The 22,954-nt window shown below is 48.6% G+C and overlaps 2 protein-coding genes across 4 annotated transcripts in view; one reads left to right on the plus strand and one right to left on the minus strand.

The window, feature by feature from the left end:
• sarm1 (sterile alpha and TIR motif containing 1) overlaps positions 1-9,349 on the plus strand; it is a 30,928-nt gene extending 21,579 nt beyond the window's left edge. For both annotated transcript variants that reach the window (XM_059973698.1, XM_059973699.1), the window contains exons 8-9: positions 2,653-2,774; positions 4,449-9,349. In XM_059973698.1, coding sequence (XP_059829681.1) covers positions 2,653-2,774; positions 4,449-4,557 — 231 coding nt within the window. In that variant the 3' untranslated portion in view covers positions 4,558-9,349. The remainder of the gene's footprint in view (positions 1-2,652; positions 2,775-4,448) is intronic.
• Positions 8,531-21,343, minus strand: slc46a1 (solute carrier family 46 member 1). 2 transcript variants are annotated; one of them, XM_059973702.1, is made up of 5 exons: positions 21,125-21,343; positions 16,087-16,924; positions 15,424-15,507; positions 12,019-12,175; positions 8,531-9,506 (listed from the first exon to the last, which is right to left on the minus strand). In XM_059973702.1, the coding sequence occupies exons 1-5, from the start codon at positions 21,314-21,316 to the stop codon at positions 9,410-9,412; spliced, it is 1,368 nt and encodes a 455-aa protein (XP_059829685.1). In that variant the 5' UTR covers positions 21,317-21,343; the 3' UTR covers positions 8,531-9,409. The 2 variants fall into 2 exon arrangements, with proteins under 2 accessions (XP_059829685.1, XP_059829683.1); XM_059973700.1 differs by having other exon boundaries at positions 21,044-21,343.
• Between the last annotated feature and the right edge of the window lie 1,611 nt (positions 21,344-22,954).

Below are 22,954 nucleotides of genomic sequence, written 5' to 3' on the forward strand. Positions count from 1 at the left end.
ACAGGGAAGTTACTGGCATGGTTAGAGCATTGGTTGATTGGTAGGAGGGAGTGAGTGGGAATAAAAGGTTGGCCGCCAGTTACTAGTGGTGTTCCGCAGGGTCAGTGTTGGGACCGCTTCTGTTTATGCTGTATATCAATGATTTAGATGATGGAATAGATGGCTTTGTTGCCAAGTTTTCAGATGATACGAAGAATCTTGGAGGGGTAGGTAGTGTTGAGGAAACAGGTCGGATGCAGAAGGATTGGACAGATCATTAGGAGAATGGGTAAAAGAATGGCAAATGAAATACAAAGTTGGAAAATGCATGGTCATGCACTTTGTGCGGACTAGTAAATAAATAAATGTGCGGACTATTTTCTAAACGGGGTGAAAATCCAAAAATCTGTGTCCTTGTGCAGAGCACCCTGAAGGTTAACTTGCAGGTTGAGTCGGTGGTGAGGAAAGCAAATGCCATGTTAGCATTCATTTCGAGAGGTCTAGAATACAAGAGCAGGGATGTGATGCTGGTGAGGCCTCACCTTGAGTACTGTGAAAGATGTGCTGACATTGGAGAGGACCCAGAGCAGGTTCACCAGGATGATTTCGGGAATGAAAGGGTTATCAAACGAGGAATGTTTGATGGCTCTGGGTCTGAACTCGGTGGAGCTCAGAAGGATGAGGGGGGATCGCATTGAAACCTTTTGAAAGTTGAAAGGCCGAGACAGTGTAGATGTATTTTCCCACGGTGGGGGGGGGGGGGGTCTAGGACAAGAGGCTACAGGCTCAGGATAGAGGGATGCCCTTTGAAAACAGTGATGCGGATACATTTCAGGGTGGTGAATTTGTGGAATTTGTTACCCCAGGCAGCTGTGGAGGCCGGGGCATTTAAGGTAGAGATTGATAGGTTCTTGATTGGACATGACATCAAAGGTTACAGGGAGAAAGCTGGGAAGAGGAAAAAGGATCAGCCCTGATAGAATGGCAGAGCAGATTTGACGGGCCAAATGGCCTAATTCTGCTCCTATGTCTTCTGTGATCCCTTCCTGAAAACAATAACCTGCTCAATTGTTTTGCTGGTGAGGGAGAGGTTGCAGTCACAGCACCATATGAGTGAGGGAAAAATGCTCCTCCTTCATCAGAGGCTGACTCCACGGGTTCACTGCCCCTCCTACACCTCCACACTCCCTCCAGATCAGTGGAGTTGAGGTAATTGGATAAATCAGGGCAGCATCTAAAGGATACCCAGTAGTGACCTCTCCTCCCACGAGGAATTACAGGGAGAGGAGCAATGTAGAAAGGGAAATTGCAAGGTTTGGAGGGAGAGGCAGGGGAATGGATGGAGTGGAGGGGATAGTAGGTGAGGGAGTAGACTGAATTAGTCTGCGAGTTTGGAATTTGCGTGGACACAGAATGACTCTCCTGAAAGTTGGGAATCAGCACCAGACGATTGTTGCTTCTTATTTCCTGAACATGGAGCTGTGTGTGTGCTGTCTGTGACTTAGGGCCTAGGCATAATTCCCATCTTAACCGGGGCACAGACAGGGAAAGCCCAGCCAAAACGGGGGAACAGCCTTGAACTGCACAGAGCAGCTTCCGCAGGCAGGGGGCAGCGTTGAGCAACAGAGCTGCAGATTACACCCAACTCTTACCCGTCTGTGTGTGTGTGAGACAGAGAGAGATCCGACCGTGAGAGAGAGAGAGAGTGAGTGAGAGAGAGAGAGTGAGAGAGAGAGTGAGAGAGAGAGAGTGAGAGAGAGAGTGAGTGAGAGAGAGATGAGTGAGAGAGAGAGTGAGAGAGAGTGTGTGAGAGAGTGTGAGAGAGAGTGAGAGTGAGTGAGAGTGAGTGAGAGAGAGAGAGAGAGAGTGTGAGAGAGAGTGAGTTAGAGAGAGAGAGAGAGAGTGAGAGAGAGAGTGAGAGAGAGAGAGTGAGAGAGAGAGTGAGAGAGAGAGAGAGAGTTAGAGAGAGAGTGAGAGAGAGATGAGTGAGAGAGAGAGTGAGAGAGAGTGTGTGAGAGAGTGTGAGAGAGAGTGAGAGTGTGAGAGTGAGTGAGAGAGAGAGAGAGTGAGTGTGAGAGAGAGTGAGTTAGAGAGAGAGAGAGAGAGTGAGAGAGAGAGTGAGTGAGAGAGAGTGAGAGAGAGAAAGTGAGTGAGTGAGAGAGTGAGTTAGAGAGAGAGAGAGAGAGAGAGAGAGAGAGAGAGAGAGACGACCCCCAGTGAGAGGGGGTGAGTGTGAGAGAAGTATGGCCCTCAGTGAGAGGGGGTGAGTGAGTGAGAGAGAGGGGGTGGGAGGGAGAGGGGGAGGGGGAGGGGAGAGAGAGAGAGAGAGAGAGAGAGAGAGAGCGAGAGAGAGAGAGAGAGAGAGAGGGGTCCCCCAGTGAGGGTGTGAGAGAGATAGAGATCCGACCCCCAGTGAGGGTTGGTGGGTGTGTGGCATGAGGGGAACATTACTGGCCGCTTCAGGAAAAGTTTGTGGTTAACTGTCCCTTCTTGGGACAGGGGCTATGGACATTCACCTCCTGACAGCTTCCACAGTCAGGATGGTGGGAAATGGAGATTGCTGCAAAAGGGGATCTGTTCCAGCTGAGGGTGGTAGATGGCTGAAATAGGACCAACCCCGCCTGATGCTTTTGTGTGACCACCTGACCATCCGCTCCTCTGCATCTGTTTCAGGAGATTGTCATTGCATTGTCGTACAAGAAGAACATTGTACCCATCATCGACCAGTTCTGCTGGCCAGACCCCAACCTCCTCCCGGAGGATATGAGAGGCATTCTCAAGTACAACGGTGTTCAGTAAGTGGTGTTCCTCTGGCTGCTGGCCTTGGAGCTGTGCTGCAAGGAGGCGGGCAGCCAGTCTGTCCCGGGCTCGCCTTACTCTCCTGGGTGCTCGGAGGGCCTTTCGGGTGGATCCAGCACTTGAAAGCTCTGTCCTGGCTACATGACAGAGACTGCCCTCTTGAATATACATTCCCGTTCTCTGGGTCTCAGTTTGTCCAGCATCGACCTTGAGTCTACTTATCTGTGGACAGTAAGTCAGTGGGTAATGAGACCACCAAAGTTACCACGGAGGTTGATAGGGCATTAAGAAGCCATATGGTGTGTTGACCTAAATGGTTTTGGGGACGAGTTCCTTGGAACATGGTAGCATAGCGGTTAGCGTAACACTATCACAGCATCAGTGACCCGGGTTCAGAATCCTCCGCTGTCTTGTAAGCAGTACCTACTTTCTCCCTGTGACGGCATGCATTTCCTCCAGGTGCTCTGGTTTCCTCCCACATTCCCATAGAGTTATTGAGTTGTGGGCATTGCAAGCCCAGCACACTCCTCGCTGATTTGATTTTTATTCCTTATATAGGAGCAGAATTAGGCCATTTGCCCTTTAAGGTCTGCTCCATTCTTTTATCACGCTGATTTATTTTCCTGCTCGATCCCATTCTCTGAGCTCTCCCTTACTCAACCAGAATCTGCTAACCTCTGCTTAAATATGCCCAATGATTTGGCCTCCACAGCCGTCTCTGCCAATGAATTCCACAGCTTCACCAGCCTCTGGCCCAAGAAATTCCTCATCTCTATTCTTGTATTCTGAGGCTGTGCCCTCTAACTCCCCCACTATAGGAAACATCCATACTACCTCAGCCTTTCAATATTTGATAGGCTTCAATGAGATTCCTCCCTTATTCTTCTCAACTCCATCGAGTACAGGACCAGAGACATCAAGCATTCCTTATATGTTCATTTCTGCTGAGCATTTCCCCAAGAACATCTGCTCCCAAGTTCCTGCCTAACAGCATTGTATTTTCCCCTACTCCAATTAAATGTTTCCCCAGATTGTCTGCTCCTATCCCTCTCCAGCGCTATGGTGAAGGGGATAGAGGTGATCACTACCTCCAAAATGCTCTCCCACCGAGAGATCTGATATCTGACCAGGTTCATTTCCCAATACCAGATCAAGAACAGCCTATCCTCGAGTTGGCTTATTGTGTCAGGAAACCTTCCCAAACACACCTAACAACCACCACCCCATCTAAACACATTGCACTAAGGAGGTACCAATCAGTTTTAGGAAAGTAAAAATCTCCCATCACAACCACCCTATTATTATCGCACTGTTGTAGAATCTGCCTCCCTAGCTGCTCCTTGATATCCCTGTTACTATTGGGGGGGGGGTCTATAAAAAAAACACCCAGAGTTATTGCTCCTTGCCTGTTTCTGACTTCCACCCACCCTGACTCAGTAGACTATCCCTCCATGGCTTCCCCCTTTCTGCAGACGAGACACTCCCAAATTAGCAATGCCATGCCCCACCTCTTTTGCCCCCCTCTCTGTTCTGGAGATCAGGATGGTGTGTGTTACTGGTTGCATGGTTTCCTTGGGGCTGATTTTAGGGTCTTGCGTCTGCTCTAAATTCGTCCACGGTGTGCCTCGGTTGTGTGTGGCTTGTCAAACATCGTTTGCTCCCTTTCTCAGGTGGGTCCATGAGTACCAGGATGCCAGCGTGGAGAAGATCCTGCGGTTCCTGCTAACCCAGAATGGCTGCCTGGCGCCAGCAGGCGTGGATTCAGAGAAGCAGGCCTAACACTCACCTCGATGCCCCGCAGAGATCCCACGGACTTCTGTTGTGTACGATCGCTACGAGCAGTGGAAGTTGGTGCTGATAATGTGGAGGGCGGATGGGCGGGGTCAGCGCTGGACGCTGGTGTCCCTGAGGCCATCTACTGGCCGTATGTGGTGGGCAGGAAGGGGCCTCTTCTGGCAGTGGGACCCTCACTCTGATCACTGAAACCTCAGGGTCACTGGGGCAGCAACGTGGGCTCATTTAGGGAGCTGGGCACACCCGAGACACACCTACGTGCACTCCCAGCAACACATAATTAACCACACTCACAGCTGACCACTAACTTGCAAGTAGTCACATCTAACACACTCACTCATACCTAACCTCAATAACTCACAGCTGTACACACTTAACCAACTAACTCACACAACTATGCAACCTAACACACACTAACTCACAGCTACACATATCTATCCATAAGATCGCAAGATACTGGAGTAGAATTAAGCAATTTGGCCCATCGAGTCTGCTTTGCCATTTCATTATGGCTGATCCATTTTCCCTCTCGGCCCCAGTCTCTATCCCTTCATGCCCTGACCAATCAAGAATCTATCAACCTCTGCCTTAAATATACCCAATGACTAGGCCTCCACACAATAGGAAACATCCTCTCCACATCAACTCAATTGAGGCCTTTCGACATTCAATAGGTTTCAATGTAGTCACCCCTCATTCTTCTGAATTCCACTGAGCAGAGGCCCAGAGTTATTAAACGCTCCTCATATGACAAACCATTCAATCCTGGAATTTTTGTGAACCTCCTTTGAGCCCTCTCCAGAGTCAGCACATCCTCCATAAGGGGCCTGAAATTGCTCGCAATACTCCAAGTGAGGCATCACCAGTGATTTATAAAGCCTCAACACTTCATCCTTGATATTCTTTTATATTCTAGTCCTCTCAAAATTAATGCTAACATTGCAATTGCCTTCTTTACCAGACTCAACCCGCAAATTAACCTTTAGGGAATCCTGCACAAGGACTCCCAAGTCCTTTTGTGCCTACGATTTTTGAATTTTCTCTCCATTTAGAAGTCTTCCCTTTTATTTCTTCTACCAAAGTGCATGACCATACACTTCCCGACACTGAATTCCATCTGCCAGTTCTTTGCCTATTCTCCTAATCTGTCTGAATCCTTCTGTAGCCTTTGTTTCCTCTAAAAATCTGCCCCTCCACCTACCTTTATATAGTTAACAAACTTGGCCACAAAGCCATCAATTCTGTCATTCAAATCATTGACATACAGTGTAAAAAGAAGTGGTCCTGATACAGACCTCTGTGGAACAGCACTTGTCACAGGCAGACAACCAGAAAACATTCCCTTTATTCCCAATCTCTGCTTCCCGTCAATCAGCCAAAGCTCTATCCATGGTAGTATCTTTCCTGTAATATCACGGGCTTTTGTTAAAACAGCCTCATGTGTGGCACCTTATCAAAGGCCTTCTGAAAATCCAAGTGCACAACATCCACTGATTCTCCTTTGTCTATTCTGCTTGTTATATCTTCAAGTCACTTTTATTGTCATTTCAACCATAACTGCTGGTACAGTACACTGTAAAAATGAGACAACGATTTTGAGGACCATGGTGTTATGACAGTACAAAAACGAGACTGAACTACATAAAAAAAGGAGAAAACTATATGGGACTGCATAAAGTGCACAAAACAGTGATTTCTGAAAGATTTGTAAGGCACTATTTTTCCTTGAGGAAGCTGACTATGGCCTATTTTATCATGAGCCTCCTAGTGCTCTGAAACCACATCCTTAACGATCAACTCACATCTTGCGGAACCTGAGATTACAGTTATCTATCGCCCATCTCCTCATTCGAACTGCAGCTCAGAACACCTTGTGCAGATGTTGTTATCCGGAGCCTGGAGGTCTCCCAGAATTACATCTGACACACAGGAAAAAACACTGCTCCCGCAGCCATTCTCACTGTATTACAGACAAGGAATAAGCTCCACTTGCACCTGCATTATTTTTATTTGCCCTTTCTAATGAATCTTGCTCAGTGCTTGGTTGCTGTCCAACCTTCTGTGAGGGCAGACCTGATCAAAAAGATAGATCTCTTCTCATACTCCCACTCAGCAACTGATTGCAGTCCAACTCCCAGACACTGTCCACACTCACAACTACAATGACAGACCAACACAGCCACATACACATAACACACTCAATTAGATTCAGACCCTACACTCAGCTCCGCACACTTACCCAGTCACCTGAACCAACACTACACTTGCACCCAACACACACTCACACCTCCCCACCCTCACCCACGTGAAAACACTCAAGACACGCTACAGACCTCTACCCCATACAGACCCCCACCCTACTCTACTGGGTGCTTGATCACAGCCTGACTACCAATGGCCACCCCAACCAGCTCAGCCCTGTGGCATTTACCTACTCAGGTAGTGCCTACCTCTACTGGTGTTCCTTTGTGCCTTTACCTTCCCTCCAGGGGTAACACCAGCCCCTTGAACACCACGGAATACCTCCCCTGGTTCCCATTCAACCAGGTCTTGGATGGGTAGATTATTAGAATCTCAAGTAATGCAATACATACCACACTCAGCTAATAACTCTGTGCTTTAGGATCAGAAAATATTTGCAGATTGTAGAAAGATTTTGTCATAGCTCATTAAAAATCTTTCCCACTGAGACTGTGAAACGAGGCCCTTCAATCTACTGCTCCGGACAGAGCACTGCGATACCACACTAGGTGGCAGCACAGGCTATCAGAAGGAGCGTGGGTGGAAGATATAAACAGATTAAGTGAATGGGCAATGACATGAGTATTATTTGGAAGAATAAGAGGTCAGCCACTAGGAAAAAGAGATATTTTGAAGGTGAAGGGCTGGCAGGGACCCTGGTGTCACTGAAATTAATCTGCAGGTCCTGCGCACTGGCATTCGTTGACAAAGGATTTGTTCACAAGAGCGGAGAGTTCTTGCTCTGAGTACAGGGTTAATGACAGGGCAGTGTGCAGGAACAGAGGGATCTTGGGATCCACGTCCATAGATCCCTCAAAGCTGAAGAGAAAGTGGACAGGATGGTTAAGAAGGCATTGGTCTCCAGCAGTCAGGGGATTGAGTTCTAGAGCCGCAAGGTAATATTGATCTCTATAAAACCCCGACTGGACCACACTTGGGAGTATTCAGTTCTGCTCACCTCATTATAGAAAGGCTGTGGAAGCTTTAGAGAGAGTGTCGAGGACATTTACCAGGATGCTGTCTGGATTAGAGGAAAGTTTAAGCAAGCTAGGGTGGTACTGAGGGAGGGTCACACTGGGGGAGGGGTGGTCCTGAGGGAGGATCACATTGTAGGAGGGGTGGTACTGAGGGAGGGTCACACTGGGAGGGGTGGTATAGAGGGAGGGTCACACTGCGGGAGGGGTGGTACTGAGGGAGGGTCACACTGGGGGAGGGGTGGTCCTGAGGGAGGGTCACACTGTGGGAGGGGTGGTACTGAGGGAGGGTCACACTGTGGGAGGGGTGGTACTGAGGGAGGATCACACTGTGGGAGGGGTGGTACTGAGGGAGGATCACACTGTGGGGGGGTGGTACTGAGGCAGGGTCACACCTCGGGAGGGGTGGTATACAGGGAGGGTCACACTGCGGGAGGGGTGATACTGAGGGAGCACTCTGAGCAATTCCCTGCTAGCCGTCCCGTGCTCTCAGTAGTGCGTGTTGACTGGGCTGTGCTCCCTCAGTACTGCCCCACTGACTGCGTTTCCATCTGTCACTGCAGAATTACGTACGTCGCCATGCACTGAATTCAACATCTTGGGGGTGGGTTTAACCATAACCTCCTGCCGGAGGTAGGGAGAGATTGTGGATCCCGTGGGGCCTGCACCTTCACAAGCGGACGATGCTGCAGGCTGGAGGTTCCCTGTGCCAGACCACCATACAAATGGGAGCAGAGCTGACACTCAGTTTAATTACAGCACTTTAATATCTTCCTGTCCTCGTACGTGACAAGAAAACCACTGCAGCAAGTATTTCTGTCCTGCCCTGTCCAACACGGGAAAAGTATAATCAAGTACAAGTCCTGGAAAATTACGATCTTGTGATAGCACCGGGTCTGTGTGGGTTTCTTCCAGTTGCTCCCGTTTCATCCCACATTCTGAACACGTACGCGTCAGGGTTAGTAAGCTGGATGCACACTGTTTGCACCAGAATCACGGCAACACGTGCGGGCTCCCCCACCCTCAGGTTGCGTTGGTCATTTACAAAAACGAAACATTTCACTGTATGTTTCCATGCACGCGTGACAAATAAAACTAATCCATAAAACAAATGGTGCAAGAACTCCAGCAGATCAGGCAGTGTCTATGGATGGGTATAAACTCTCAACATTTTGGACCGAGACCCTGACAGTGACTCTTTATTCCTCTCCACAGATGCCGCCTGACCTGCTGAGCTCCTCCAGCAGTCAGTGTGTGTTGCTCTGAATGTCCAGCATCTGCAGAAACTCTTCTGTTTAGGATCCTGTAATAATTAATTTTTTTTGGTCAGTTCTGAAATTTAACTAAATTCATTGGTAATACTCTCGGTTTAAACATTTCAAGGTGCATAACCAATCCAGGAAGAGGAAGGTATAAAGAACAGTGGAAAGGGCAGAGCAGGGAGACTATAGTGTAACTCTGCCTGAGAGCCAGTAAGGAGTGGATGGGCTGAAAAGCCTCATTCTCCAATCCTTGGAGTACCAGCTGGAAAGTACTCAGAAGTCAGAGATCGGGGGGGGGGGAGACAGTGTGTCTCAGCACCATCATACGGATCCATCCGGATGGGTGACATCACAGGAAGTTCACTCATTCACAATGGAGGAGGTGTCACGACCACTGCTCAGGGCGTCATCTCCAAAACGGCGATATTGCAACTCTGTCCCTCTGCACCCCAGGATCCTTAAAGACAAAAGCAGATCAATAACATCAGAAACTGTGACAGAAGCATCTAACCCATGACATCCCAGCCCTAGGAGCAAGTAACTGGAGAGTATAGGGAGAGCTTTCATCTGTGTTCTGCGACTGTGTGATCAGATGGTGTAGAGCAGGGTTCCGAACCTGGAGTCCAGTTAATGGTAGAGGTCCATTGCATAAAGAACATTGGATACTCGTGATGTAGAGTGAGCTTCTCTCCGTGTCTGACCCCGGGAGTGTGTGATGGGACGGTGTGGAGGGAGTTTCACTCTGTGTCTGACCCTGGGAGTGTGTGATGGGACGGTGTGGAGGGAGTTTCACTCTGTGTCCGACCCCGGGAATGTGTGAAGGGACGGTGTGGAGGGAGATTCACTCTGTGTCTGACCCCGGGAGTGTGTGATGGGACAGTGTGGAGGGAGATTCACTCTGTGTCTGACCCTGGGAGAGTGTGGAGGGAGATTCACTCTGTGTCTGACCCTGCAAGCGTGTGATGAGACGGTGTGGAGGGAGATTCACTCTGTATCTGACCCTGGGAGTGTGTGAAGGGACAGTGTGGAGGGAGTTTCACTCTTTGTCTGACCCCGGGAGTGTGTGATGGGACAGTGTGGAGGGAGATTCACTCTGTGTCTGACCCCGGGAGTGTGTGATGAGACGGTGTGGAGGGAGATTCACTCTGTGTCTGACCCCGGGATTGTGTGATGGGACGGTGTGGAGGGAGATTCACTCTGTGTCTGACCTTGCAAGCGTGTGATGAGACGGTGTGGAGGGAGATTCACTCTGTGTCTGACCCCGGGAGTGTGTGATGGGACGGTGTGGAGGGAGATTCACTCTGTGTCTGACCCCGGGAGTGTGTGATGGGACGGTGTGGAGGGAGATTCACTCTGTGTCTGACCCCAGGAGTGTGTGATGGGACGGTGTGGAGGGAGATTCACTCTGTGTCTGACCCCGGGATTGTGTGATGAGACGGTGTGGAGGGAGATTCACTCTGTGTCTGACCCCGGGATTGTGTGATGGGACGGTGTGGAGGGAGATTCACTCTGTGTCTGACCCCGGGAGTGTGTGATGGGACGGTGTGGAGGGAGATTCACTCTGTGTCTGACCCCGGGAGTGTGTGATGGGACGGTGTGGAGGGAGATTCACTCTGTGTCTGACCCCGGGATTGTGTGATGAGACGGTGTGGAGGGAGATTCACTCTGTGTCTGACCCCGGGATTGTGTGATGGGACGGTGTGGCGGGAGATTCACTGTTTTTCCTTTTTTGTTTTGAAGAGCTAGCTCTTTCACCGTCTCCCTCTCTTTTTTCCCCAACTCTCTCTCTACATTCCCCCATCCTTCCTTCCTCTTTCCCTCACTCTCTCCCTCTTTCTCCCACGGTCTCTATCCCCCACACGCTCCACTCTCTCTATAACCCACACGCTGCACCTGACTCCCACTCTCTCTATATAACCCAGTCTCTCCCTCTCTATGCCCCACTCTCTCTTACTCCCACTGTCTCTATCCCCCACACGCTCCACCTCTTACCCCCACTCTCTCTATATAACCCAGTCTCTCCCTCTCTATGCCCCACTCTCTCTCTCACTATACCCCTCTCACTCTCTCTGTATCCTCCACACTCTCTCTCCTCCCAATCTTTGTCCCTCTATCCCCCCACACTGCCACTGCAGGCCAGACTCCCATCTGTATTCGCAGGCAGAGTGCATTCCTACTGGTTCACCCACCTCACTGCACTGCATTCCTCCTCCCGTGTCTGGTGCTGGGCTGTGAATGGGTGTGGCTCCTCCAGGTCATTTGGAGGAAGGCTGATTGCTGACAACACTGTTTTATTCTCAGACTCCTCTCGCTCTTGATAACACAGCCGCACCGGCATTAAAACTGCTGATAGATCATTCCTATCAGGAGCACTGATAACGCATTTCCTGCACAGTCAGCCCGAGCTGTGCACATCACTTTAGAGTGGAGAGGAGGAGGAATTTCTTTAGCCACAGATGGCATTGGGTATTTACAGTGGCGGTTGGTAGAGTCTTGATTAGTCAGAACAGCAAAGGTTCCGGGAGAAGGCAGGAGAATGGGGACTGAGAGGGGTAATAGATCAGCAGACTTGATAGGCTCATTCTGCATCTAAGTTTCAGGGTCTTATCCTGGGTAACCAGTTAACAGCATTTTGGGGACACACAAGCAAAGCATGTCCAAAGCAGATATAACCCAGGGAAAAAGCACTCTTTACCTAATAATCCAATGACAAACCACTTTTACCCCATGAAAATCTGTTTACCCTAAAGCCCAGTGAAGAAATGCTTTCCCAATCACTTAATGAATTTTGTTTGTTCAATAACACAATTAAGAACCATTTTTACCGTATAACTTACTCTTGAAACATTTCCACAATAACTCCATAAATAATGTTTACCCACTAAACCAAATGAAGAACTGTGTTTGCCCACTGAAGCAATGAAGCAGCCAGCTTACCCGACAACCCACCACACCGAGAGCTGCCTTACCAGATAATCCCTGCTGGAATGAGGAGGAGAGCAGCACCAAAGAGAAACGAGAATCCCTTCATGAAGTAGAGTGTTGCAGGATACAGGGAGCTGAAAACCAGTGTCGACACCAGAGAGCAGGCACTTTCCACACAAGCCACCGAGGCAAACAGGGCTCCTGGTGGGAGAGAGGAGAGCCGTCTCAAACAGACCGTCTTCTGATTGCCTCCCTGAGGGCAATGGCGAGGATTCCACCTCACACGTAGGACCTACTCAACTTGCAGAGCTTGTCAGGGTCTGGAAGGCCAGATTTATGGGGCGCCGGTTTCGATTAGACCACAGAACAGACTTTCAGCCCATTAACTGTGCCAACCTTTAAACTAGGCTTGATCAGATTAGCTTTCCTCCAAGGTGACCACAACCTTGTTGTGATTTGGAGCCTCAATAACCTGGACAGCTCTGCTGGCTGGAGTCCGGGCTTTCTGCTTTGGCTCTCGGTAGGATCACCGGTACCAAACAGGTGAAAGGGTAGAGGCCAGACTAAGAATGGTCAGTCCATCAGTCCTGTTCGGGGGGTCAGATCAGGGCTAACAACCCCGACCGGTCAAAACAAAACTTACTGAAACAGCAATGAAGAATCCTCCTACATCCGAGAGGTCAAGGACAGAGATGGAGGACCTTCATTGCTGCCCTAACACAAACAACATATAGGCAAGTAAGCCAGCCTGATTTGTCACAGGTGCATCGAAACACGAGCGAAAGGTGTTAATTGTGCCAACAAGTACAAGCTGTGCTGGGGGCAGCCCGAAAGGATCTATTCTGCACACTATTACAGCTTGAGGAGTTACAGTTCGGAGTTCAACTCTGGCCCCATCTGTAAGGAGGTTATATGTCCTTCCCATGTGGATTTCCTGCCACATTCTAAAGATGTACCAGGTACTAGGTTAATTGGTCATTGTAAGTTGTTCTGTGATTGGGCTACCGTTAAACCGGTGGCACGGCTTGTTGGGTTGGAAGGGCCTTGTCCAAGCTGTTTCTTGAAATATATAAATAAATGATGGTTGTCCCCGTAACCACGTGCTCCAGAATCCTCCTACACTCCAAAGACATTCGGGTGTGTGTTGGTAAGTGTGGGCATGGTGACACTTGTGGGCTGCCCCCACAACACCCTGGGGCTGTGTTGGCCGTTGACATAAATGATACATTTCACTGCGTGTACGTGACAAATAAAACTAATCTTTAAAGGTCTGAAGATCCAGAGCAACAGACATGGAGGGACTCAGATGGTCCGCAGGATCTATAGAGAGGAATCAACAGTCTATGTTTTGGACCGAGACCCCTCATTGGGACTGGAAAGGAAGGGAGAAGGATTCAGAATAAGAGGGTGGGTGCGGAGGGAGAAGGACAATGACAAGCTGGCAGGTGAGAGGTTAAGACCGTGGGGGGGGGGGGTGTGGTGGGTGTTGAAGTAAGAATGTGGGAGGCGATAGGTGGAAAATGTAAAAACTGGAGAACCTGATAGGAGAAGAGGTAAGAAGATGACCAAAGTGGAGAATTGAAGGGGGGAGCGGGAAATATTACCATACATTCGAGAAATCGCTTCACGCCATCAGGTTGGAGGCTACCCAGATGGAATGTGAGGTGTTGCTCTCCCAACCTGAGAGTGGCCTCATCGTGGCAGTCGAGGAGGCCAAGGACCCACACGATGGAATGGGAATGGGGACTGGAATTAAAATGGCTGGCCACCAGGAAATCCTGGTTTTTGCCAATGGAGCGAAGGTGCTCGACAAAGCAAAGCATTTCACCGTATGCTTCGATGTACATGTGCCAAATAAAGGTAATCTTAAAAACTCTTCATCTTCGTTCTGCCTAACACTGCAAAGTGGCCTGAGAATGAGCGCAGGTCAGCAATGTCACTGCACTGAGGTGTCCCAGTTCCTGAGCAAACTGGCTAATCCCACGAGTGTTGACAGAATCACCACTCTCCAGCCCACACCCTTCATGGAACTGCTGGTATTCTCCACAGACCTGTGTTTTAGGAGTTCCTTATCAATCAGAACAAGGTCAAAACTGTAAAACCAACTAACCTTTGCTCATCCAATGTCAGTGATTTTATTTTAGCGTTTTACAGCCGAGGATAACAATGACGCAGGACTGTAGATGTTCAGGAAATCCACATCCCAAAATAAGGCAATAATGATCACTCATCTCACAATGGCCCCAGTATTTACCTTTGATCCGAGAACATTGCAGCAATCGCTCATCTCACTGATCATAATCTGCTGAGAGTACAATATGGGGGAAGGATGTGGAAGCTGCACCAAAACAAGGGTTAGCATCATGTCCAGGCAACCACAGTCAACAGCAGGGCTCCATGGGTTAAAAGAGATTGGGAACCCCTGGTTTACCGATAGTGTGTAATCAGAAAGAGTTGAAGGGAAGAGGTTTCATCGGCAAAGGAGGTGACAGAGCAATTTGGAATATAGGGACAAGATTCACTGTGGCTTTTCAATGATTCTACTGTGTTTCTTTGTATTTACCACGAATGCCTGAAGAAAATGAATCCCAGGGTTGTATAGGATGACATATATGTATTTTGATAACTTACTTTGAACTTTCTGAACTTTGAAGATAAGGATGCAAACAAAGGATTGTAGGGTTACTCTTACTATCGGTCAGTTACTTTACTAATTCTAAAGTATTATTGGATATAAACGGGCAGATTCTATTGGCTATAATACCTGTATTGTTGTAGTGTGATTGGTGATTGATCAGCCAATAAGGAACTTGAACATCCAGTTGGTCAGTATCCAGTTTACTCTGTATAAAGATGCCATTTCTTCGTTCAAACTTTAGAACAGATTGGTGACAGGGGCCAAGTTTTCTCCTTGTGCACAAGTAAATGAAGTCTGATTGAGGACCGAGTGTGAGTTTGCCGAGTCTGGTTAATCGGTGGCGATAGGGGAGGGAGACCTGGGACAGCACGCGGCCTCGCTTCCGCTACCGTCCAAGATAATAAAGTTGGGAATCTGCAGGTCAAAGGGTATACCATTACGTCATGTCCACACCTCTGAAATCATTAGATAATCTGAGTACTTCCAGCATTTTGTGTTCCATTTCGAGATACAGCACGGTAACAGATCCTTCGAGCCCAATTATACCCACATGACCAATTAACCTACTAACCCGTCTGTCTTTGGACTGTGGGAGGAAACTGGAGCACTCGAAAGAAACTCTACAATCATGCAGAGAACAGAGAAACTCCTTGTGGAGAGCAGCGGGAATTGAACGTGGGTTGCTGGTGCTAGATTAGCATTATAGTACAATACAGACTCAAACTTTTAACTGCAGATTTTCTACAGCTTTTGTATTTTTATTCTTGGTCATTAAATCAAACCACAAGCCGCTGTGTCCACCTGAACTTACCTTGTTGTGTCACCTCCACCAAATTTGACATCTTGGCTCTAAGCACAGGAGTTGTGGTCATAGCAAGAAATCGTAGCCCGTAGCCTGGGAAAGAGGAAAGGGAACTTATTAATACTATGTAGTATCACTTGAAACAGCCACTCCACATGTGCTGGAACACTGCTATGGGTCTCCATTTGAAACTTTCACTTTTTTATTGAATTGAATTGACTTTATTACTTACATCCTTCATATACACAAGGGGTAAAAATCTTTACGTTACGTCTCTGTCTAAACGTGCAATTTATAGTAATTTATAATAAATAGTATGTACAACAGGATAGTCAATATAACATAGTGTTGTGTCAGCGGGAATTAATCAGTCTGATGGCCTGGTGGAAGAAGCTGTCCCAGAGCCTGCTGGTCCTGGATTTTATGCTGCAGTACCATTTCCTAGATGGTAGCAGCTGGAACAGTTAGTGTTTTGGGGAGACTCGGGTCCCCAATGATCCTTTGGGCCCTTTTTATGCATCTGTCTTTGTAAATGTCCTGAATAGTGGAAAGTTCACATCTACAGATGTGCTGGGTGTATGGAGAGCTGTGGTCTAGGTGCAGATTAATGGAACAAGCAGAATAACGCCGACTAGGGCCTACGTTACGTGATCACGGGGAGAGGGAACATACCTGTGAACATGAGGGAGCTGGTGGCAGCCACTGAAAACACCACCAAGCCTGCCATGTTGGACAAGAGGCCGATCCCTGCGATGGCACTGTCGCCGGAGCACAGCTTCATCACCTTCAGCCCCAAAAGGCTACTCAGGTAGGTCAGGTGCTCCATCGCCGAGCCGTACCCGATCAGGTCAGACCGCCAGCACAAGGGGGAGCTCAGCTCGAAGAGGATCAGGATGTCCTTCACTCCGAAGTGTACCGTTACCACGATGAACAGGGAGAGGGCGTACAGCCAAAGGCTGAGCCTGCCGCTCGAGTACAGGCGGTACACCGACCTGTAGTGTTCGACGGTGAAGAGCCTGGCCGGTTGCTTTGTGGACACAGACTCCCGGACGAAGGCAAAGCTATAGGCAGCAGTGACCAGGTTCAGGGCCAGCACCAGCCAGAACGGATTGGTGTAACCCTGAGCCTTGCTCCACTGCCCCCCAATAATGCTGCCGATCATCCCCGCAATGCCCAGGCACGACTCCAGCACAGCCACGCGGATGGTGCGCGACGGCCTGTCAGTGATGTCAGCGATGTAGGAGAAGCAGCCGGCCAGGATGCTGCTGAAATCCCCCAGCAGCGCACTGAGTAGGCGGCCGATCATAAAGTAGCCAACCGGCAGCTCCTGGTACATGACGATGAGGTAGAGGGCCGACTGCAGAGCCAAGCCCAGGGCCGGCACGATCAGGATCCATCTGCGCCCGACGCGGTCACTCCACGGTCCAAGCAGAGTCACAGAGAAAAGTCCCACAGCAAAGCCCCCCATGTTGATGTACAGATTCCAGTGAGAGGTTATTGTCTCTACCTCCTGTAAGGCAAATCACAAAATAACTGTCAGCAACTCCCTCCAGTGCACTCACGTTCAGATTTAGTCATCACGTTTTGCAACTCTGGGGTCAGATTCAGGCCTCCTCTTTTGTCACAGTCAGGCCGCTCTCAGGTTGGTGGAGCAACATCTCGTATTCCGTCTGGTAACCTCCAACCTGATGGCATGAACATCGACTTCTCCAACTTCCAGTAACTATCTCCCCCTCCCCACTCGGGCCTTACAACTCTTCTCCTCACCTGCCTATCACCTCCCTCTGGTGCCCCTTCTCCTTCCCTTTCTCCCATGGTCCACTCTCCTCTCCTAGAAGGTACCTTCTTCTCCAGCCCTTTACCTTTCGCACCTATCACCTCCCAGCTTCTTGCCTTATCCCCCTTTCCCTACCCGTCCAGCTCCACTTAACATCTTCTAGCTTCTCCTCCTCCTCCTCCCCCCCCCCCCCCCCCCACCTCCTTACTCTGGCATCCTTCGCCTTCTTTCTGGTCCTGACGAAGGGTCTCAGCCCGAAATGTTGACCGGTTATTCATTTCCACGGTTGCTGCCTGGCCTCCAGCATTTTGTGTGTGTTGCTCTGGATTTCGTGTTTAGATTCAGGTCCGATTTAGATTTATTTATCATATGTACCTCAAAACATACATTGTCACGTCATTTGTGTTAGCAGCCAACTGCACCTGAGGATTTGCTGGACGCAGCCTGCGAGTGTCACCACATATTCCGGCGCCAACGTAGCACGTCCACAATGTTTAGCAGAACACAGACCATAATGATAAAACAAGCCCCTTCCCCACCCTCCCAACAACTGTCCCACTCACACACACAGACAGGACTCCGAGCTCCCAATCCTGGGCCCAGACTCTCAGACACCAGGCCTTCAACCTCCAGGCTCGCAGACGTTTGGGCTTAGCCAACCCTAAGTGCCCTAACTGTACACACTGTCCAAATTCTGCCTCGACTGGACAGTATGTCTCCTGAGGACAGGCTGAGCGAGCTCGGGCTTTCTCCTTGGAGCGAAGGAGGAGGAAAAGTGCTGTGACAGAGGGGTCAAAGTAAAATTTATTATCAGAGTTCACACACATCCAACCCCAAAATTCTTTTTTCTGTGGGCATACTTAGCAAATCTACAGAACAATAACTGTGAACAGGATCAATGAACAACAAACTATGGAAATGCAAATATAAATAAATAGCAATAAATCAAAATAATAACGTTAGTGTCCTTAAAGTGAGACCATCAGTTGTAGGAACACCAGAAATAGAATGAGTGTAGAATGAGGGAAGGGTTAGATTGATCTTGGAGTGGGTTAGACTGTCAGCACTACATTGTGGGCTGAACCAAGATGGCGCCTACGTACAACGCTCCTTTGGTTGACAGCTCCTGGATAGATCACGGAACTATCATTTTCATTTCTTTTAGGTCTCTTACATTTGCTTCTCATCTTGAATGTGATTCTGGAACTGCTGAAGACCGTGTCTTGGTGTTCCAGCGCTCTGCAGCCTCCGAGAGGAGTCTGGGACCAGAGGCAGAGTGCACAACCCTCATAGCGAGCAGGCTGCATGACCAGGTGCAAGCCCACGTTTGGCTCCATTTTGCTGATTATAGCTTCCAGTAATGCTGGCCAATTAAAGCGACGCAGGAAATTGAAGCAGCGAAGCCATTGCAGAGTCAGCACTGGCTGCTGCCTTTTCATCAGTTGCTCGATACTGGAAGGAGAGAGCCTGACACTGTGCCCCAAGAATGTTGCACAGGTTTTTCCTGCATTTTCAATGTGGACTTGGGCTACAGACTCTTTTTTTCAGTCTTATAGTTTTTGGCACGATCTTGGGTTTTTTTGTGCAGAGAGGGGCATTTGAGGGTCAATGTACCTGATCCACTTAGTTTTTTTGTGTGGGGAAGAGTATTTGGGGGGGGGGGTCAATGTGACTGATCTCTTTTGTTTGTTTTTGTGCAGGGGGAGGGATTTGGGGGGTTGATTGTGCTGCCTTTCCTTTCTCGCTTGGTTTCATAGCTACGTGGAGAATTGAAGAATTTCAGTTATATAATGTGATAATAAGTGAACCTTTGAACCTATGTTGTATCACTCCCAAAACTTTGATCTACCACTTTATTATTACTAATTCTTAATTCTCCGCAGACGACAAACACCCATGAAACCCGCTGTTATTTTTTTTTTGGAAACTCTTTGCAATGTATTACAAATACATGCTTTAACAGTAACTGTTCCTACTTACTTGTTTTTGTATTCTACAATTATTGATGACTGTGTTGTTTACAGATATTGCATAATCAATATTATGTGTTTATTCAAAACTTAATCACGGTATTTATCTTCGTAATCTCCTTTGATTACGTGGTGTTTTTATTTGACATTGAATGGTCGAGCTGATTAATCTGAACTAGTTTACTTTGATTACCGATTCCATGAATAACCCACAGAGAGAGTGCTTTAGCAAGTTTTTCCACATTGTTTATATTGATTAGCTACAAGTCAATTTTACTGATCATCTAGTTTGCTATCAACTGTCTGGTGGTACATTTATTATTCTGTGTAATTGATTAATGATAATCAATAATTAACTACTTGATAGTGCGTGGATGAAACATTAACCAGTTCTAACGATGGAAAAAAGGCAAGCTATTGGAGGAATTCAGTGGGTACGGCAGTGTCTGTGGGGGCAGGGTAGTTGATGTTTTGTTGTTTTCCGGTTGTCCACTGTCCATTTCAGATGCTGCCTGACCTGCTGAGTCTAGGATGGAAGTATAATTATACAGACAATGGGAAAGTTATCCCTTGTGTGTCTCTTGACCTCATTGCTGGAGATTCAGTGGCTCTCGACCCTGGCACTTTGATCTTGCCCACGCTTTCAATGACTTGGTCCAACATGACTTGCCTTTATTGGGATCTTTCTCCTTTCCACATCTATCTTAAGGTTTAGGGTTATGAATAAGTTAAGGTTTGTGGGGAAGTTAGGGATAGAGAAAGAGTTGGGGATGGAGGTGGAAGCTGGAGGAGAGATGGGCGTGGAGGTTAGGGGATGGAAATGACGGCCTGGAGGGAAGAGAGAGATAGGGGTCTGGCTGGGTCAGGGTTTGTGGGGGTGGAGTTTAGTGTTAGGGATAGGGGTAGGTTGGGGGATGGAGGAGACCTGGCAGAGGTGGTTTTTACCTGGAACAGGTGGAGGGGGGAGCATTTTTTCTGGAGCATCCTATTGCTGCATATCTATGTGCAGGATGGGGTGGAGTGCCCCTCTTTAGTGGGGGTTGTACCGGACTGTACCTGTGTTCAAAGATATAACTTCCCTACTTTGTGTAGCTTTTGTGTGTGTGTGTGTGTGTGTGTGTGTGTGTGGGGGGGGGGGAGGGGGGGGAGTAGGCTTTAAACAACAGGGAACACCATTTTCTGAATGCTCTAATGTTATAGCTCCAAACAATATTTTTAGGTCTAGCAACCATACACACAAAATGCTAGTGGAACACAGCAGGCCAGGCAGCATCTATAAGGAGAAGCACTGTCGACGATTCGGGTCGAGACCCTTCGTCAGGACTAACTGAAAGGAAAGTAAAAGAATCTTTCAGTTAGTCCTGACGAAGGGTCTCGGCTCGAAACGTCGACAGTGCTTCTCCTTATAGATGCTGCCTGGCCTGCTGTGTTCCACCAGCATTTTGCGTGTGTTGTTTCAATTTCCAGCATCTGCAGATTTCCTCGTGTTTGCTTTTTAGGTCTGGTTTAGTTTTGACCATTTGGGGAGTAGGTTTTGTTTTTTACGGCCTGGTTCTCTAGAGTCTAGCAGATTCCAGCCTTGACCAGCGGTTATCCTGTGAAATTAATGATGGATCATTGCGTGAAATCCGTTTGCTCAGTCTGTTTTAAATATTGACGCCCTGACCAATCTGTTATCTTATGTACTCGGTTTCGAAAGCTGATTATTCTGGTCTGAAGACATGTTATCCCCAGTAACCGGTTACTAATGATCGGTTCTCCCGAGTAACCGGCTACTGGTGATCGCTTATCCCCAGTAACCGGCTACTGACGGTCGGCCCTGCCGAATAGCCGGCTACTAGTGTTCGAGTAAGCGGTCAGCGACGAGGAGCGGCTGCCTCACCCTCTCCAGCTGGGCCTCGGGCCCCCGCGACCCGTTGCAACCTCGGCTCCGGTTGCCGCTGAATCCGAGCTCGGCGCTCACCCTCTGGAAGATGTACTGCGTGGTGAGCGGGCCCTGCAGCGCCAGCGCCAGCATGGCCATCAGCAGCACGGGCTCCACCGTCACGCAGCAGCAGCAGCTCCGCAGCCGAGTCCCCAGGCCCGGTGCCCGAGCCGGCCCCTCTCCGGGGGACGGCAGCGGCGAGGACGCGGCTTCGGCCTCGACAGCCGCCATCTCGCCACTGGGGGGCGGGGCAAAGACCTGTCAGTCTCCGCTCTCTCCGGGGTAAGCCCCGCCCCTAACAAGCTCCTCCCACAGTGACGTCAATTCGCCCAGCTCCGCGCCGCAATATTTCTGTCCCACGCCGTTACTTTTTCCTTTGCCATGCCCCTGTGCTAATTTACCTTTGTCCCACCCCAAGCTAGTTCCCATTTCCTCTGCCCCCTGATAATTTCTATTTGCCCTGTCCCTTCATAAGACCATAAGATATAGGATCAGTAGGCCGTTCGGCCCATCGAGTCTGCTCTGCCATTCAATCATGGGCTGTTCCAATTCTTCCCGTCATCCCCACTCCCCTGTCTTCACCCTGTATCCTTTGATGCCCTGGCTAATCACGAACCTATCTATCTCTGCCTTAAATACACCCAATGACGTGGCCTCCACAGCCACTCTTGGCTACAAATTCCACAGATTTACCACCCTCTGACTGAAGTAATTGCACCGCATCTCAATTCTAAATGGACGTCCTTCAATCCTGAAGTCATCTGCTCTTGTTCTAGAATCCCCCTACATAGGAAGTAACTTTCATAATTTTTCCTTTGTTGTGACCTCATGCTAATTTTTACTATTTGTCCCATTCCTGCTAACTTTTGCCCTTTACCCCCACCCCATGCTAATTTCTGTTAATTGACCCACCTCCTTTCTGATTTCTGGCCTTCCCCACCTCAATGTCCTTTTGATAATTTCTGTCCTCCCCACCCCCACCCCATGGTAATTGCTGTCATTTGCCCCAACCTCATGCTAATTTTGGCAGATTAATACCCTGCTCCCCTACCAGTTTGGCTCTTTGCCCCAGCCCCCATGCTAATGTTGTCCTGCCTCCCATTCTAATTTCTGACTTTGCTCCACCCTTTGTAATTTCTATGCCGTCTCTTTGCTAATACATAGCTTATCCCTAGCACTTGTCAATCAACACTAACCCATTTTCCCACCCTCTTGCCAGTTTTTACTCTTCATTCCATTTGTTGCTTAAAATAACCTCTGGTAATCTGTCAGGCTCAGAACACTTCTGGATCAGTAGATTACCAGGGGTATTAGCCACTGTTCTAGAACAGTTCTCTCCTCGACAGATTACCAGGGGTATTAGTCGCTGTTCTAGAACAGTTCTCTCCCTGATAGATTACCATGGGTATTATTCACTGTCCAGAACAGTTCTAACCCTGATAGATTACCATGGGCATTATTCATTGTCTAGAACAGTTCTCAGCCTAATAGATTATCAGGGGTATTAGTCACTGTTCTAGAACATTACTCTCCCTGATAGATCACCATGGGTATTATTCACTGTCCAGAATAGTTCTCACCCTGATAGATTACCGGGGTATTATTCACTAGTTTAGAACAGTTCTCACCCTGATGAATTACCAGGGGTATTATTCACTGGGCAGAATCGTTCTTGCCATGATAGAGAGGGAAAACACACCAGTCCTCATTGAGGAGTCAGCACTTGAAAGGGTACGTAGTCTGTCCCAACGATGAGACCTCGGTGGTACAGGGTATTCATTAGTCTCACAGCCTGGGGGAAGAAGCTGTTACCCAGTCTGACAGTCCCAGTCCTGATGCTCCTGAACCTCCTTCCTGACAGTGGTGGGT

This window comes from Hypanus sabinus, chromosome 6, assembly GCF_030144855.1.
Source record: "Hypanus sabinus isolate sHypSab1 chromosome 6, sHypSab1.hap1, whole genome shotgun sequence".
In the NCBI taxonomy this organism is placed as follows: domain Eukaryota; kingdom Metazoa; phylum Chordata; class Chondrichthyes; order Myliobatiformes; family Dasyatidae; genus Hypanus; species Hypanus sabinus.

Coding starts and splice junctions, on each gene's coding strand:
- slc46a1 (XM_059973700.1), bottom strand. CDS start 21,316: ATGGCGGCTGTCGAGGCCGAAGCCGCGTCCTCGCCGCTGCCGTCCCCC. Junction 16,925..21,043: donor CCGAGGCCCAGCTGGAGAGG/GTGAGGCAGCCG, acceptor TTTGCCTTACAG/GAGGTAGAGACAATAACCTC. Junction 15,508..16,086: donor CAGCTCCCTCATGTTCACAG/GTATGTTCCCTC, acceptor CCTCTTTCCCAG/GCTACGGGCTACGATTTCTT.